The sequence below is a fragment of the Dromaius novaehollandiae genome, chromosome 9, assembly GCF_036370855.1.
Source record: "Dromaius novaehollandiae isolate bDroNov1 chromosome 9, bDroNov1.hap1, whole genome shotgun sequence".
Classification (NCBI taxonomy): domain Eukaryota; kingdom Metazoa; phylum Chordata; class Aves; order Casuariiformes; family Dromaiidae; genus Dromaius; species Dromaius novaehollandiae.
This window is the reverse complement of record NC_088106.1, coordinates 31,383,727-31,401,906: the sequence shown is the minus strand read 5'-3', so window position 1 is coordinate 31,401,906 and position 18,180 is coordinate 31,383,727. Positions and strand designations below refer to the sequence as shown.

Here is an 18,180-nt window from a genome sequence, read left to right as displayed (position 1 = left end):
CCTGGAGAAAACACAGCAACATCCATTAAAATGCCCAGCTGAGAAAAACTACTTGAATGAACTAAAACTTTACACAGCTGGAGTTTCAGGCAACTCCAAAAAAGCCTTAGCTTGCTGTTGTTTTTTTATTGGGCAGTATCATGCCTTTACGTTACTGCAAGTCCTTGGAGAAAGAAGCTCTGCAGAATCACTGGGCTGAGCAATGCTCCAAGGGCCTAAGGAGACACAGGTAAAGGAGCTGTTCAGGGAAGATTGCCAAGAACAAATTCAAATGCATACAGCAGCAAACAAAAGTCTCGATTTCATCACATGAAAAACCTCTTGGCACCCAACACTTGCATGGGCCCCTTCCTAGTCTGGTCTAAACTGCTCCAGATTGGATCACAGTTCCTGTTCAGACCCACAGGGACTTACCTAGTCGCAGCAGTATGGTGGACACCTCTGCCAGCTTACCACCAGGCACTGGTGTGTTGTACTCAGGTTTGCTCCAGCTGACACCTGCTCGAATCAGCCTGGAATTTATGTAGTCCCTGCAGAGAGCCTTGGCCTGGGACACAAGCTCCTTATCAGTAGGAGACCGGTCAAAAACCTCCATCACCTCCGCAGCAAAGACCGAGGAACGGCGCAGCACTTCCATCCTTGGCTGCTGAGCACCTCAGCGTGCGCTTGCCAGAAGGCTGCCCCAGGGCCGTAGATGAGACTCTGCAGGTGCTGTTTAGTAATCCATCGGTCTCTTGATCTGTCACGGCTTCCCACAGCTGTTCTCAAAAGGCCAGTCTTCCATTTTACCTGGTGAATAAGAGCATCTGTAAGTCCACTGGGGTTGCAAAGATGTAACCCAGAAGCCCAGGTATTACCCCTTACACTGACACTAAAGTCAACGGTATCATATTTGCTCAACATCTGTCTCAGGGCATCTTACAGACAAGGGGCCAAGCCTTACTGTCTTCCAGCTGCTCGTACTTTCAGTAGCAGCTTGGCCCACAGAAGACCTGCAGTTCTGAACTACCAAGTTCTTTTCTATTTCAGGTTCCAAACCTGGAATTACACTTCAGAGCAACTAGAGGGTTAGAAGGTGAAAACAATTCACAGGACGTGTAGACAGCCTCAGCTTGTCTCAATTAAACTACGGGAAAAAAAGCAAATCCCAAATTCCAGCTACAATAACCCCAACCAGATGTAGACAGACATTCCAGCCCAGTGGGTCATGGATCCTTCTGAAGAAATGGCACTAAAATACTGCCAGAACAGGAATACAGGAGCATTTCAAATGCCTCCCTAGCACTGAGCTGCAGACAGAAAGACTGCTCTTTATTACAATCTCAGTTTAGGTTCTGGTTCTGCAGCTTGTTTTTTTCCTTCTTTTTAAAAAAACAACGTACATACTACTTCTCCAAATCCTTTAGCAACAGCAGAGAAAAACAGAAAAGCAGGTTCTAAAAAAAGTTTTCAGGTGTGAATGCCTGAAGTGACAATTCGAAATTCTTCAGTCACCTGAATAAATGTGCTGATCTGACTTTTTAAGCCAGTACTGCTTTTGAAGTCAGAGTCAGACCAAAGCCTTTATTGAGACGGTAGTAAATTTATTTTTCAGTCCTCGGTTTTAGCCATTCACTTCCAAACATCAATCTTAAACTAAAGCACAGCCTTTTCCTAGTGAAAAATACATTTACCTCTCCTGTTGCACTTTTCCCCTTTCAGTGACTTCTTCTTGGGGTTGCTCTCATATTTCTTCGGAAGATCTGCATCAGTGAGCACCTGGCTTAGGATTCAGAGATCCCGTCTCACTTCTCCTCCGGAGAGCACCAGCCTTCACTGCTCCGCAGTTCACGCCAGCGCCTCCTTCTCCATCTCTGCCAGCCTCTGCATCCCGGTCCCGCTCAACCGGGATCCTGGAGCTTGCTCTGCTGCTTTTAAGGGACCCACGCAGGCAGAGGACAGCTTCTAGCTTTAGCCTTGTAAGGAAGATGAAATAACTAGGAGGTGGAGTTGCTCCAGCCAGAGAGCAACGCTTTCTCCTCCCCTTTCTTCTCTCTTAAGGAGGCTCTCCGCAGTTGTGTTGGGTCTTTGCAACGACTTCGTGCAAGGTGTTCCCTTTGGGGTGAGGGTAGGAGCATGATTTCCAGATGAGGTTACTCAACATGCACCACTGAGATAGGAAGAGAAGGCGTTAACTTCTGATTGAGATGGATGCTCAGGACAGCTCTCGCAGAGTCCATGTTGGCCAGTCATTTTCACACAGTAACCACGTCGGGGAACTGCTGCACCTGAGTGGGTGGATATCACACTTCGACAGGAGGCCAGTGCTAAAAGCGCAGTCCTAAATGACAGAGGTGATTAACAAAAAGAGCCCAAATGCAGGGCTAAAGCAAGATGCGCTGCTGACGCAGCTCTTAGATTCCCCAAAGCTATGAGTAGCCCAGTTAAAAAATTGAAGCAAGTTTCATGATAGAAAACAGTTTGTCCAAACCAAAGTGTTTTGCAGGAACATGCCCATTTCATTTCAATGTGTTAAAAAAGATTTCAAATAAAGTTCAAATAAAAAAATTCAATTAGTTCCAATGTATTTAGAGATGAATTTCAACATCAGCTTCTTGTTGCAGCATTATCATATCGATGCCACAACTCTCAGCTTTGTTTCTGTTTGTACCATTTCGACTCCACAGGTCAAGTAGAAATGTTGGCTTTTTTGGTTCCAATTTGAAACAAAAGAAGTTTTAGAAACAGAAGCTTCCTGAAGAAAAAATATTCTACCACCCCCAACCATGAGTTGTTCCCAACAAATAAAAACTTGCAGACGACTAACTGGGCACATGGCTTGTTCAGAATACGGCCTTTCCAAAAGCAGGTCAAAAGCAACTGGTATCCATCACCATCTTTCGCTTGTTGTCTTTGAGAAAAGACTGAGGCAAGTGCACTTCTCCAAGATGTTGATTACCAAAAACAGCAAGTGCAACCACTGCTGGTCTCAAAACTGAGGAATAAAAAAAGAACGGTTTGCCATTCACTAGATTACTTCTGAGCGCTTTGCTCTTTTGGGGAGGGCACTGCAGTAAAGTGTGTTGTCCCTTCAGATGCACATCCTCATTCTGAGCTGCCTTCTTGGAAAGGAGAAGGGTTAGACACATCCAGCAGAAGTCAGGTCACAACCCTTGGCTTAGCTTGACATGACCATGTTAAGTTGGCAGTGGAGCTGATGGTGCATCTTCAGCACCAGAAGTATTTGCTCAACGATTCTCTCAGAAATTTGTTGTTATCCACTAGCCTTCCTCAAACTTAAATACAGTCACTAAGACAGGGACCCATCCCTCGGAGGCTGAAATCAAGACTCCAGAGTTTCTGTGCTATTGAGCCATCCCTAATCTACCCTTTTTTTGCAGAAATGTGGCCTATGGTCTCTTGAAAAGTCATGGTTTTGCCTTGTTAATTCTGACAGCTGCAAAATCGTTAAAAATATGGCTTAGCTTCCTGCAGCAGCTGATGGCTTGAAACAGTAGTCCTGTTTAAACTGTCTCTACAGAGCTCTGGAACAAAGAGGAGTGCTTAAATATCAGCATTGCTTAACTAATGATAGTTTTTGCCAGAAGTCAGGCAAATGAGTTAGTGCCACAGTGCCTTCCAGTTCTTGCCGGGTGCCAAACACATCCCACATGTTCCATACCCGCCTGTCACGGCATCCGGCACCCCCCTCAATTCTACCATGCAGCATGAGTCAAATACCCAAAAACTAAAAACTTGAAGGCTATGCATAATAAGCCAGATTTTGTATCAAAAAAACATGGCATGGTATTCTACTTCTATTATTTATCTTTGCACTAAAAGATACCACTAAAAGTACAGTAGATGAAACCACAGTACATAGCATTTAGCTGACCACAGAAGCACAGGGTGTTACAGTCCAAGTAGCTGGCAGTATAATGAGTTCCTTTTTCCGTGGGTTGTTTAGGCTACAGCATTTAGAGGCTACAGCATTTAGAGGCTTGATCCAGACTGGAAAAATCCTTGTGGCAAAGCAGTATCAGGAAACTGCAGAAAAAGCTTATATCACCCCAGAACAGCGCTGCCAGTGTAGCTACTATTCTCATGACAATGTTCCGGCTAGAACAACAGGATCTACACCACAGTTCCTGCCTATCTCACATGAGACGATGAGAAGAACTTGGCACATTTATTTAGTAAAGCCAAGGCAGCACAGAGATACAGCTACATTTTATAAATACATCAACAGGAAGCAAGCCTTGGAGAAACTGCATCAGTGAGAAGGCAACGGCATAAGCTGTCCAAAAATACATTTAGACTTGATATTAAATAGCTTAACTATCAGAGAAGAAAAGCTCTGGAAGGGCCTTTAAAAAGTTATAGCAGAGGTGAAATAGCCAGCTAATTTTAAGCATACTAAGTTTATGAAGGGGACTGCACGATATGGTTTCCTGCAATAGCACAAAAATAACCTTGAGTGACCCAGCAGGTCATTTCCAGTCCTGTGTTCGTAAAGCCTGATTTCTATCTGATACAACCCCATATTGTTTTGTTTCACCTCCCAGTGCTGATCCCAGCCATTTCACACAGACCTACAACAATTTCAGCAGAAACAACACATACGTCCATGCAGAATAAGGGCTCAGAGAAGCAGAGAGACCCAGAAGAGATGCACAGTTAACAGCTGGACAATCTGGGACAACTCAGCTACCCCCTGCCTGCTACAAGAGGTTTCCATCTAGAGATAAGATAAGCAAAACACTGGCACTGTAATCAGACCAGAGCCATCTATTAAACCATCCCTGAACTTTCTTCTGCATCTTCCCAACACTGGCTGATTACCAAGCCAGGTTTAACACCCCATCTACCCACACTGCCTCTTCCTGCTTGATTTTTGCAGCAATAGTTCAATTCTGCAGGTCTGAAGCTGCCATTTATCACTGAAAAAGCATGTCAGGCTTTAGGCTGCAGAGCCATACAGGGAGGAACAGGGAGGTTAGAAGAAACACTTATTTTTAAACAGAAAGATTTTGCCCATTGCAACAGGAAAACAATACATGGAAGTAGCAGCTTAACGGGACCTAGGCAAAACACTGAGATTTTTTGAACCCTCCTCTCATTCCTGAAGGGCTTGATTCAAAGCCTTCTGAAATCAAAATAGTTATTTATATTACTTGCGTGATGGGATCGCCTTGGAGCACCTGTCCTGGAAGACGATTTTCTGGTGCCAGGTGTCATGTGCTAGATCAAAGAGCATGAGCCAGCAGTGAACTTACCTTTAGACATCTCTCCTTGACAAGGATACAGGTCTAACGATTTAAATGCATCAAGTTCAGTAGCGAAACTGTTCCCTAGGACAAGTTTATGAATACACACTTCTGACATAGGTTATCACTAACACCCAGCAGTTTCCTCTCTTAACTGTCTGCCATGCTTGCTGCCAGTGTTTGTAGACACAACCTCCTCATCACTACATGTGCTTTGACAAAGGCAGACGCTATGAACTCCAGAGCTGACATAGAAACACACTGAAGGGGAAACCGTGGCAGGAATTTAATATTAGTGAGCAGCATTACAAGCACGATCGTAGAACATCTCCAGCTGTATTCCTGAATCTTACTCTGGAAGCAATTCCCGAGAAGAGGGTGACTAACCGTTGTTACTCAGGCACCCAGGCAGCAAGCGTCCTTTGTAAAACGGTAGCTCATAGCTAAATCCAGAACTTTGATGAGCCTGCCTTATCAGCTTAGGAATGTAACCAAAGAGATATAACTGTTTTGGTTATTATCCTATCCTCTAGCTTTCTTTAAAACGACACATTTTACTGAACAGATCATCTCACAAGCCAGAAATAAGGCAGTCACACAGAAAAAATAAGTTTTAAGCTGTTCAGCAGCCATAGCTTCTTTTCAAAACATAAAGAAAATATTTACATACTGCAGCACTAAAATAGAAAAGGCAGAAAAACTAATGCAGTTGCTACCCCCAAGACAGCAAAGAGCATTCTTCCTTTTCAGCTCTAAGCCACAGCAACAGATGATGTGCCTTTGTCTCGTTCTAGCATTTGGTCACCTACAAGGTTTGGGAATCAGTTCACACTCTGATTTAAGTGTATACCTACCAGACAGGCGGAGACAGACAGGTGCCTCTACTTGCAATGATCCTGAAACCTCAAGAGCCTCAAGCAGGTACAGCCACTTTGACACTGGCTCAGTAGCATTTATGAGCTCTGACACATTTAGCTACTGCTTCAAGCCACAGGCTGGAAAATAGACATGTCCCATACAGACAAATGGATTGGTGGATCTGATAACCACGAGGCAGGAGTCTTGCCCTGCACACCTCTTCATGTCCTAAACCTAAATCATGCCCCAAAGAACTTAGACTCAAAGTTTACATATCCAGGATGTAGCCCTACTTTTAATTAAGCCCTTACTGACTTTCAGAAGGGCTTAGGCTCTTCAGTCTTAGCATCTAGTGCTGGGCAGGGCAGTACCCATGCTTTTAAAAAAGCTGCCTTTTCAAGCTTTCATACAAGGAGGCTTGGTGCTGTCTCTGCTCTGCACAGATCAGATTCCAAACACATGATTACATCGTATGTGGCTGATGATGCCGTGCAGCATTTCAGCCACTAAGACTCACAGTTCCACCCTGAATGCCGGAAAAGCATTTCTACACATTAGATATACTGAGAATTTGTGGGACTCCATGTAGCCAAACATTGTCTTCAAGACTGCTTTTGGCTAGCCAGGTTTAACCCTCTTACTCAGAGGGACAGCAAAACCAGGGCTTTTTTAAGTAGTGGGTCAATTAAAGCAACCTTCACCTCCAGCTGCTCATTCCCACCTCCAGATGGTCCTCCTAGTTGCACTGCTACAATTTTGTGTATGTTGGCAGGGAGAACTGCTTCAGGGAACTAGCTCGTTATTTTTCATCTGGATGAGATAAACCTTCCATCCACAGCACAGTTGCAGAAGTAGTTGTGTTAGTATAACCACAGTAGCTGCATGCAGAAGGGAATCATTTCAGCTTTGCTACTATCAAGATAACAGTTCATGAAAGCATAGCCCAAGTTTTATTTCTGCATACAGAAATGTAACTGTGGTGATTTGGATCGTCTTAGCCCACTGCACAAGGCAGAAAAATGCTGACAGAAGGTCGTCAACAAATCCTTCCACAAGAGCAGCAATTGCTCAGCATGCCTGGGCTTCCCAGCACCTTTAAGATGACAGCTTTCAAGAGTTATGATGAAGGACATTGTAATTACAACAAAAAAAAGCAACTTTTGGTTACCTGACACTGAGATACCTGAACCAGGCACATACAATAGCCAGGACAAAAGCAATTCCTTCCTTCTGGACAGAAACATGAGCTTGATCAAATAAGTGTGCAAAGCAAGCTTAAGTTATGTTTGTTGACTCGTTGACTTTGAATTCAGTCATCTTCCTTACTCCTGAGAGCTGCAGCCCTTTGGGCCAAAGTGTTTACCTGACATTGCAAAGCAGCTGAGTGCAGTGGCTGCTTTCAGTGTTTGGGATGAAGTTTTATGTGTGCCATTTCCACTCGAGGAAGAAGGGAAGCTTTAACGTATTTCCAAAGACACCCCACCATCTTCTTCAACCCCTTCTGGGCCCTGCAGCCCACCAAAATCCCTTTTCCAGGCTCTCAGAGAAGACCCACCGTAGGTTTTGCACCATCCGTTCATCAAGAGCCAGGAAGCTCTTAGTGCTCTGCTCCTTCCCCAGCTTGCTGGCCTCCTCCAGCATATCTGATTCTGGCATGGTGCCGTTGGCATGACAACAACCATCTAGCCAGATGTTAAAAGCCACTGCCAACGATGATCAGGGTGCAGCCATTTAAGTCAAAGTGGTTCAAGTCAATTTTAATCGTATTTGAAAATCAGCAAGCAGGAAACTTTGTTTGAGGTCACTGATTTTAATCTGGTTTTCTATTTGTTTCAAAGAGAGGGCGAGTCTCAGTGACGGGCAGGATTTAAGACATGTTTATTTGCAGCTGAGCACAGCTCAATGCTACATTTTCTATCCTGGCTATAAAGGAATAATAGTGATGTGCAATTTAATAAGCAATTCTACACTTTACACAAATTAGAAATCCGAGTATGTGTCCAGGGTGTTAAAAATGTCATTTTCTGCTGAGTAGGTTATTTGTACTCCCACGTTGCTAGCGTACCACCTGCAAGCATTGATCCAGATGCAATTAAAGAAAAATAGAAACAATGTCTTTATGTGTTAAAAAAATTCCCAGAAATGAAGTTGAAGAAGTTTTTTTTAGAATAGAGAAAAACACCTGTGACCAAAAAAAAAACCAAAAACCTAGAACGAGTTTTATTCAGCATAAGTATTCTCTCTAGCTATTGAAGTGTGTCAGCTGTTGAAATGAATAAGCAGCTTTTTGAGAGCAAAAGCCTTTTCTGGGGATGAAGTTAAAACTTCAGAAAAGTCTTTCTTATTGAGCTAGTTCAGTTTATAATTTGATTATGAGGAGCCAGAGAGGAGGTGAAAAACAAGTAGGGAAAGGAGAAAAAAAAATCTACTATATATTGGGTAAGGATAGTCACCTTTCACAAAAAACCTGAAGGACAACCTCAACCCAAGCAATGCTGGTTCCTTGTATTTTGCCAGGACACCTGCCCTAACACTCACATATCATTGCGCTGTGCTTTACATCACTTTAGAATTTCGACAGATGTTCACAGCTTTAATACTTCTGTTTTACAGCAGAGAAAGGACTTAAAGATTTATTTAGCTATGTTAACACAGTCTAACTGAAGTTCTTTTGAATATGAAAACTTGCACTAAAAGTTTCCTGTCTGAATTCCAGAAATTTCAGCTAGGGAAGGTGCCAGTGACCTGGCAAAGAGAGCGCAGAGTCCCACAGCTCCCATGGGGAAGGCACCAGCAACGCTCGAGTCAGCTTAAATCTGAAGTCGCTCCACAGCAAGTAGGAGGCTGGTAAGTGAAACTAGAATTAGGGGAAGCGTTTTCAGCGAATGAAGTAGAAATACATAAAACTACAGTTCTGAGGAAGAGAGGTACCTCATTCAAGTGACTAGTCTCAGCTGAAGCGCACAGAGAAAGTTTCACACACAAGATGCTTCAACGATTTTAGGTGAATGGTTTGTTGTTCTAACAGAGGGAGTCAGTGTTGCTTAACAGTATTCCATATGGTAAAGATATTTAGGGGGAAAAAAAAACCAAAACGCACACACACACCCAATCAGATCACACATTTAATAGCAGCTGCATCAGAGAGGAGCAAGCAACATGAGAAACCTTCCCAGGCAGTGAGTGCTACCAGCTGCCGTGACTTACCACTACAACCAAGACACCTGGAGCAGTTAAGCACGTTTCCTCTGGTGGGCCTCCATGAGCGAGACAGACAGACAGACAGACAGCAAGCATGTAGTGTTGTAGGCTTCCTGCTGAGCATTTGTGGTTTAAGGAACAGAGGTGTCCCTTCAACAGAAGTTGCAGAGTACAGTGAGTGTACGGCATGAGTCATTTAGCAGACATGGCTTGTTGATTTAAGAGGAAAATGAGATGATGCTGATACTGAGGTAGCAGGGCAACATCAGCCTCACACAGACCTGCACCAGGCCTATGCCCTGTTTCTCCTGCTACTTCCAAAACATTTACATTTGAGGTCTGATTTCTCATTTCCTGGCAACCATAGCCCACATTCTCTTGAGAGAAACTGATACAGTACAAAATTTGCTGCTGGCACTAACATACATACAACATTTTGCCAGGAGAAATATAGTCTTTGTGATTTAAGGAGAACTCCAGCTCTGGAGGAAGCCAGCAGAATAGGCCACTGCAGTTTGTGAGACTGATTAAGTCTCACATAATTTACACAAGTTATCCCTCAACCTTGCAGAAATTCATGTGATAAAGCAGTTAATGATAGCTTTGGTCCAGCCAGCAGAGGCCAAGGAAGTATTTATTGAAAAACAGAAGTTTGATGCTCGCATTAAGCCCCTCATAAGGAAGAAATATAAATGAGCAGGTAACTTTGCACCTTCTTGTTTTCCAAGAGGACAGCAAAATCTTTTCAAAATCCTAATTCAAGCAACTGTGTTCTCAATCTGTTCACTCATATTTGTCCAGGCATATTTTTAAACAAGAAGATGTACAGAGTAGACAGGAGACCTTGCTTAATAAAACATGTGTTGTTAGTTTTCCCCTTCACAAGGGGTCTTGGAGATACAGCATAGGAGTTCTCTTCTCAGGAGTACATATATCCTAGAAATAGGTTTTATTCAGTGTTAGATTTTAGTTCAGCGGCATGAAAAACATGCCAAGGAAAAAGAAAATCACTGTTGGCAAGAGGAGGAGCAGCTATCAAGTCCCTTAAGGAGGGGAAGAAGAGGTAATTCTCCCAATAAGACCTTGCATATGGAACTTGGACACTGGGATCAGCACTAGGATGGGTTATTCCACTGGAGAAACTATGGCTCTCAACACACAGATGAGGAGGAGTTTCCTCTCCAAGGAGTCTCCAAATGGCTCCTGCGCACTGGAGCTGTTCTCAAAGCAAGTCAGCTTTGAGCGTAGAAGTTTCAGAAAGACTTAGTGGAAGTTTCACAGAGAAAAGCTTGAACTCAGAAGCAGTGAGAAGCATCTCAGAAGAACAAGTTAGGCTGTCGGCTTGATCGTGGACATCTTTGTGAAAACAAGTTAAGCAGATACAATTATAAGAATTAGCGCTGAGCACTCTGTTCCTGGCTTGGACATGGGTGAGAAAGGCAGCTGACTGGCCTGTGCAGATGGGCCAAACACATTCAAGGCTGCTTTCATCTATAAATGTTTGAACAAATGCAAGTGGAGGTCCTGACTCACCCCACTGTATTTAACAGAAGATACCCACTGGCTCCAGCTGTCTCCTGATCAGGCCTGTGTAGAAACAGATCATTAGCCTTTGCCAGTAACAGGAAAGATGCCTAGGACATTGTAGTATCACCGTGTCCACCCTGAGACAGGATATTCCCATGTAGTGTTAACACATATACTGAAAACCTGGTTTATTTCTTGAGTATTTGGATTGAATCCCAGCACCTTAAGAGGGCAGCATCACTATCAGGATGTGACTCTTTTCATTGATCAGCTTTGCCTAGATAGCTCCTGCCTAGCTGGAACAGAGCAAGATGAATCCTAAGTCTGGGTACACCCCTTATACTCCCAGAGGCAATCAGCTTGAAGTTGTTTTCTCTTGTAGCTTTAAAAAGAGCAAGCAGAAGGGTACTTTCTTCTACAGTCTTTTGTGCTCTTTCTTTAGGCCATAGATTTCTCAGTATTTCATTCCAATCAAGCCTTATCATGCCAAATGCAAACCGGTCTATTTAGCTTGCCTAACAGGCAGGCAAGTAAAATAAGCTGCTTTCCTCCACCAGTTCTGGTTAAGACCATCTCTTTCCTCCTCACTTTCCTGGATGGAAACAGGATTCCAACTTGATTCAACTACATCTAATGGCTCCAGTTTAAAGGTGGGTAGGTAACAAGCATAACCTCCTGCAAATCAGTCCAGGAGCGCATTTTGTTCTCTGTTTCAAAGAGCTGTTATACCAACTGCCATTGATACTTCTTCTTGGTTCCAGAGAGCAGAAGTATTTCTTGAAGGGTTCAGTGAGTGCCAATCCATCCTCTAGATAAGCTGTATGCCAGCCAGCTCCTATCTTTTATCACTCGCTCCCATCATTCACTCAGAGGCCCATTTAAGCAGGCATCCATCCTGCGATAACCCACCCAGCTCTGTATAACTTCCAGAGTAGTCAAAGGAGACTAGCTGGAAAGACAAAGTCTCCAAGAATGACATTAGCCATATCCAGGCCTGCCTCTGCAGAGCACAGAGGTCTGCAAGAGCCTGGGATTCTGCTTCACAAGCTTAGACTGGCTTCTACCTCTACACAGGAACAGAAGCATGGTTTGGAACAGCAACTACTCCATGCTCTTGGCTTGGAAGGACCCTAGTTTAATTAAAGGATTAGTTAGTGTAAGAACTCAGGACTCAGGCACTGATAGCACAAGCCCAGCAAAAGATCCTTAGCTCCACAGCTGCAGGTGTTACACCACTTATCCACTTTGCCAGTACATTTGTGCTAAAGGGCCTTTTCTTCGCTGCACACTTAAGAAAGCCTTAAGAGTCATGACACCAGCAGGGAAAGAAAGCCCCAGGCAGTCAATACTGCAAGATTTGCAGTGATACAGTCTGCAAGTAGGAATGAGAGCATTTCAGCTTTAACAGCCTGCTGCAATCTCCCTGTGAGCAGAGATCTCAAGAAGGGCTATCCTAGGAGCACGTGTGTTTCTTCAGTAGTAGCTCAGTTTCATCTATTTTCTAAGGGCGCAGGTTGCTCTTTGAATTCCTCCTTTCATCTTCGACAAGGAGCAACGCTTAAGGCCTGGAACAGCCCATTACTGCCAAAACGAAGCAGCCACTTTAGTCCTGATCTAGGTGAGTGCATCCCAGCCATCAACAGGCATAATTAGCCTGATACCTCACACCAAAGAAAGGAGCAAAAAGGAAGCTTCAGATTTGAAAGCACTGAATTTCTCTGTCTACTACTACATTCTTTTGCTGAATTCAGGTAGGACACTTACTGTTGCAGTTCAAAACCTTCACCAAAGAAAAAGATGATGAGGGAAGAACATCCTTATTTTAAATTGTCTACTCAGTTTGCATGTTTAGGCAGATTGTTTTCACCACGAGCTTGACCAGCATCTACTATACAGAAACTCAGTGGCCAAGTCCAGATACAAACCATAAACCATAGTGAGGAAGAAAACTGCTGGTGAAGTCCAACTCTTGCTTCCCTCTGTGCAAGGGCATTCTTTCCTAAGGCCTGAAAGCTTCACTTTGGTCTGGAAGCAAGACTATGCACTGGGAGGGTGACAAGTCCAAAAAAAGTTTTATCTTCCTGGCAAGAAACTTTCATTTTCTTCTGCGGTTTTACCGCTTAACTGAGTAATGCAATAAGAGTACTTTTCTGCATCACTGATCTCCAGAAGTACAATGCAAAAAACAGCTTCAGCCTCTGAGCATGCTAATGGAGCTAGAAATAGCTCCTCTGCATGAATATTGCAGCATTCAGAGAGTTATTCTGTTGTACCTTTTATAGTAAAGTTTTAACCCATGCTATCCTGCTAAGTAACTACCTTCAGGAAGTCTACTAACAGCTAGCACTCCCTTCCAGGCTAACCGCTGTGCTCCACATCGTGTTTATACACGATACATACTGCCACTGCGGGCTCTCCAGGCTCAGGGCGCCTAAGCTGCTGCTGCTGCAAGTGATGCTGCACACGCCCAGCATGAGGCAGAGGGGATAAGGCCGTGCCACAGCTTACGTTGCTCGCACTGGCTATGTCCACTCATTTTTGCTTCCCGACAAAACCACCGTTTTGAACAAGAGTACAGAGAGCTGGAGTGCCACGAAAAAAAATCTTCCTTATGCCCTGAGCCCAGCTTGCACTGAGGTGCTCTCCTGCTTTACGGTCAGTGAAACCGGGGTCACTTCAGATCACTTCAAATCACACGCTCCCCTGCAGTTTCTTATGCTGACGTGGCAATTCAAGGCCCCACAGCACTGGGTAACTTGCACGTTCCAAGAGACAGTGTTTGTCCCATCAGGGAACTACCTCCACCACCGAGAAGACTAAAGACACTTAAGTGCTGACGGAGCAGCAGACAGAGCTTGGCGCAGGCTGAAGGTGGAAGACAGGGGTCAGTCCAAGCAAACTCACCAAGTCACAAGCGGTGAAGGCAACAGCCATGCCTGTTGCCCTTTTACATATCACAGACACCAACAGCAGAGCTTTATGTACAGAGAGAAAATGGAGCAGTACAGAACGAACCAAGATGACCGGCCCAATCTAACTGTGCAATCCTGTCACTTAGCAGCTGTTTCCATCTGTGTGCACTGCCACTGTCACCTGCTGTGATACAACACACTTCACTCTCTGTTTTACCCTCAGAGTCTCTAAAATGCTATTATTGTCCCCAGCATAGACACAGGAAACGGAACCAGACTTGGCCTGGGCCACACAGCAAATTGGGTAGAGCAAGAAACCTCAGAGGCACAGACTAGTGATCTAAGCCCTGACCACCGCCTTCCTCTGCCCCCCACGCAGCCACTCCGTTCCCCGGTGCAAGCAGGAAGAGTTGGGTGCACTGTGAAGCTGAGCAGTGCAGGGTGCTCAGCTGCCGGATTAGACCGCTGCTGCACACCCTCGCATGCAGGGCTGAGGGCGGCAGACCCAGCGCCCCGCACAGAAAAGGAAATACTTCATGGAGCAGCAACGGAGGAGCCAGGATGTGGCAGAGGGGACGAGCTGTCGCCCAAGCGGGATGGCGCTGCAGGACCCTGCTGCCACCTGGTGGCAGCAACGAGACGCAGGCGAGATGTGCTCCCCCCCCCCCCCCCCCCCCCGAGCCCTAAAAACCTCCCGGACTGCAGTTTGTCTGGCAAAGGGCACTCGAATGACTCTCCAGTCCCACCGCATCCGTGTTAACTCCATCAGGGGGGAAACGGGGTGGGAAACCCTGAGTTAGTGCTGTTGTCTATCTCAGACTAGGAGCCACACTTCATCAGGGACCGAGGACATCTCACAAGCAGCCATGCCGTACCACTCTGCTCAGGTATCTGAGGGCTACCCGCGCTGTACCTCGCACAGCTGTATTTCAACAGCTTTCTCAAGAAGTACTGGCCGAGTTAAATCCCAGTGGTCATCTTTGGGGGTTTTGAGTAACGCATTAAAAAAAAAAATCTATTGGTGCTTGAACCAATCACCAACAGACACTTTCTTGAAAGACTTTCATAAGCCGAAGCAGTTAAGATGTAGAGCATCAGTTCCTGAGGTCCCTTTGGCGTGGTTTGTTTTGGCCACAATATAATTCCAACTCAAGGCAAGGCTGCAGAGATCCTAGAGGCTGTTTCCTCAGTGGCATGCTTTGCTTTTGTCGGTTGATTCAGCTCCAGGTTGACGCTCTTTAAGATGTCCTGTCACTTATTTTTTTTTAACCCCCTCTCCACCCAACCTGAGTAGCTATGCAACAGGCAGAGATAGCAACAGGCGGAGATGTGTTAATGCGACTACAGCATTTTTACCTTTAAGCAGGGTACTGTGCCTGTCTCTTTGAGACATCTCACCGAAGAGTTTCTTGTTCTCAGAAGCAGCTGGTGGAGGACACTGAACATCAGGAGAGGAGGCTGTAGGACCCCTTGTGACCCAGCCTGATACTTCCTACTGGAAAGGAAAATCTGTGTTACCTTAATGGAATATTTAAGCACCTATCAGTCAAAAAGCTTCTTATAACTACTATTTACAGCTGCCTATGAACTTCAAGTAAACATAATGAGGCGTAACAGTTTGAAATGCGTCATTTGAGCTTTCTCTGTTAGCGAGAGAATTACATTTCTTTTTATAGAGAGGATGTTAAACAATTTAATTAGCACTTTACACAGGGCAGTTAATTTCCTCTGCCTACCCTTAAGTAGTACCAACAGCCTCAGATGGAGGAAAACTGAAGCATATATTTATTAGAAATGAAGGTGCATTATGACCAAGAGCCATATGTTCAGGTGCCAACCTCACGGCTCTAAATTGGGCAAAACATTGTGCTTTGAAACCCTGCTTTGGACAGAAAAGCTTCAGGTGTCATTCTGAAATAAGGAAGTGTGTCTGGAAGAGAAGACACTCACTGTAACAACTCTCCAGCTTTTCATCTAGTTTCCCTTTATTCCCAATATGTACCCTGCTGCTTTTAAGAGTGCCAGAAAAGAAAGAAAACAAAAAAAACCAAGATCAGCTTTTCCCTTTAAAAAAATAGTACTTTTTAGAAGTTATCTCCTCTCTGTAGTGAGAAGAAAACCCAGCAACATATACAAAAGTCCTTAGCTTTTAGCCTTCTTTCCCACAGCAACCAAGTAAGTGCAGCCATATAACACACAGATGGCAAACGTCACTTTTGTGACTAACTTCTTCAGGAGCAAGGCGATCTTCCATACTACCTGTGACGGAGCCAGAAGGACCTGCCTGCTCACTTTTGCACTGACAGGGCTAGGGGAAGAAAAAAAACACAGTCTTATCCCAGAATCCCTTTCCGATAGTCCTGCTTTCCTAGGGCCAGGTGAATGGAAAGCAATACACATTTTGTAGGCCTGGTTCCTCCAACATGTAACTAACTCCCCTGCCTTCCTTCAGCAGAAATATTTGCTCTCCTACGCTTTCCTGGCTGGCTTAACTTACACCTCTTGGAGGCAGGGATTGTTTTGTTTTTTTTCCCCTCTGGAAGTACAGTTCCTAGCATAATAAGCAGCAATAGCTTTTTGGGTGCTAAAGCAACAACTGAATATATAACTTATAGAATGAGTGTTCTGTAATCACCATTGCAAATGTTAAAAAATAAATGAGCTAGGTTCCCGGGAATACAGCATTGAGCAAAAAGCAGGAAATTAATGGAAGAGGAAATTTTTATTGTACTTCTGCTCCAGCTGATACATTGCTTAAAACCAAACGGAGGCGGAGATGGACACAAATATGCCATTGATGGCCGCAGAGAAGTTAAGGAAGCCTGCTTCCCCAGACAGCACTTTGCTATTGTAGGGTTCTGAGTACATTAACAGGCCTGTCCTCACACAAGAAAGTTCCAGAAATAACCGTCTCACAATGAAGCAGTGATGTCTATCCCTACCTACCTTGCCAAAACCAGATTGATTAGCTATTGACCTGTAAAATGGCTTTTTCCAGATGGCAGCTGGAACATGGTTCTTACTCCAATTTTCCTGCTCCTCCAAGTACCCTGTTGCTAAGAGGCAGAGACCCCACCGGTCCCAAAGGGGAAGTCCAGTCACACCAGACCAGACCAGCCTGCACTTGAACATGCTTGTGGTCCTGCTCGAAAACTGCTGGCCAGCTTTTGCAGTTTCTTTTAAGACAGGCACTCAAGTGCTCATCACCCTTATTAAAGACTTACCCTAAATCAAGCCTACAAATCAAGCTACTTGCTGCTCCTCCCTGCAATCACGAGCAGCTCAGCGTCAGTTATCATGCTCCTGTACTACCCAACGCTGGGCCAGCCTAAGGTCTACGGCTGATGTTAGTGAGACAGCTTTTTGGCTCTGTTCAGACTTGCTGGACTTCTTTAACACCATAAACATCTTTGTGAGGCATCTGCCACCTTGCCTAGAGTGAAACTACATGGATAGTTTAATTCATGAGTCCCCATAAGATGAAGAACCAGGCCACTGGGGTGAAGCACCACCTGAGTCACACACCTGGGGACTCGTACCTTAGCCTACCACGTGGGTGGTGTGTGCACGTGCAAAAACACGTGCAGAAAGGGAATGTTTCACCCCTTTGCCCTTGGCACAGCAGAACGGGAACAGAGCCATATTTTCCTTCCTTTCCCTGACTGATTTTCTTCCTCACTTCAGGTATTTCAGATCAAAGAAAGCTTTGATTCCCCTGCATATTCCTTGCCATGGTGCCTCACAAAACAGCGCAAATAACTTCTGAAAAAAGCTTTGGGCGCGGGCCGCCATGACACAGGTAGAAATTTGTCCCTGTTTTGCCAAGCGGGAAAAAACTTCAAGGTCGGTTTTAAAGGTGCCTGGCAACAGAAAGCTGACCGTGGCCTGACGTGCTGCTTTGCCTCCTTAGGAAACATCCCTTCTTCCCTCGGGTTTCTTGGAAAGTGGGTGAATTTAAACCGTGCTCTGCGCGGGTCTGTCGGGAAAGCGGTGCTGAGGACGAGCTCTCGGCACCTCCGAGGACGACAAGGCTGAACCTTTAACAGAGGTGGGTTTCTTCACTCGCCAGGTTCATCGGCCACTGAAACTAAACGTGAAAAAAGCGGTAAGGCAAGCGCTGCTGGTCCAAGCGCTCTCTTGCCCCCCCCCCCCCTTCTGCCGGGACGCAGCTACCACCCGAATTTGCTCTTTGCCAGCACCCTCAGACAGGGCCTGCCCCCCCGCAGCAAAAGCAAGGGAGCCGGGGGGAGCAGGCGCCCCGCAGCCCCTCAGGCCTCCACGCAGGCCGCGGCCCCCTCCCCACGCAGCCCGCCCCTAGCAGCGAGACTCCGCAGCCCCCGCCACCCACCGGGGGCGCCGGAAACCCCGCCCGCCTCGCCGCGGGGGCTGCTGGGAGCGGTAGTCCCCGCCCGCCCTCGTGCCTGCGCCCGCCGCGC

The 18,180-nt window shown here is 45.4% G+C and overlaps 1 protein-coding gene across 7 annotated transcripts in view; it reads right to left on the bottom strand.

The window, feature by feature from the left end:
- Positions 1-18,135, bottom strand: part of BOK (BCL2 family apoptosis regulator BOK) — a 36,726-nt gene extending 18,591 nt beyond the window's left edge. Inside the window, exons 1-4 of one of the 7 annotated variants that reach the window (XM_064517123.1) lie at positions 18,093-18,135; positions 15,101-17,831; positions 1,674-2,974; positions 415-789 (exon numbers count right to left, since the gene is read on the bottom strand). In XM_064517123.1, coding sequence (XP_064373193.1) covers positions 415-637 — 223 coding nt within the window. In that variant the 5' untranslated portion in view covers positions 638-789; positions 1,674-2,974; positions 15,101-17,831; positions 18,093-18,135. Of the gene's footprint in view, positions 1-414; positions 790-1,673; positions 2,975-15,100 lie in introns of all 7 variants that reach the window. The other 6 variants (XM_064517124.1, XM_064517127.1, XM_064517128.1 and 3 more) reach the window with 6 other exon arrangements.
- Positions 18,136-18,180: the final 45 nt, after the last annotated feature.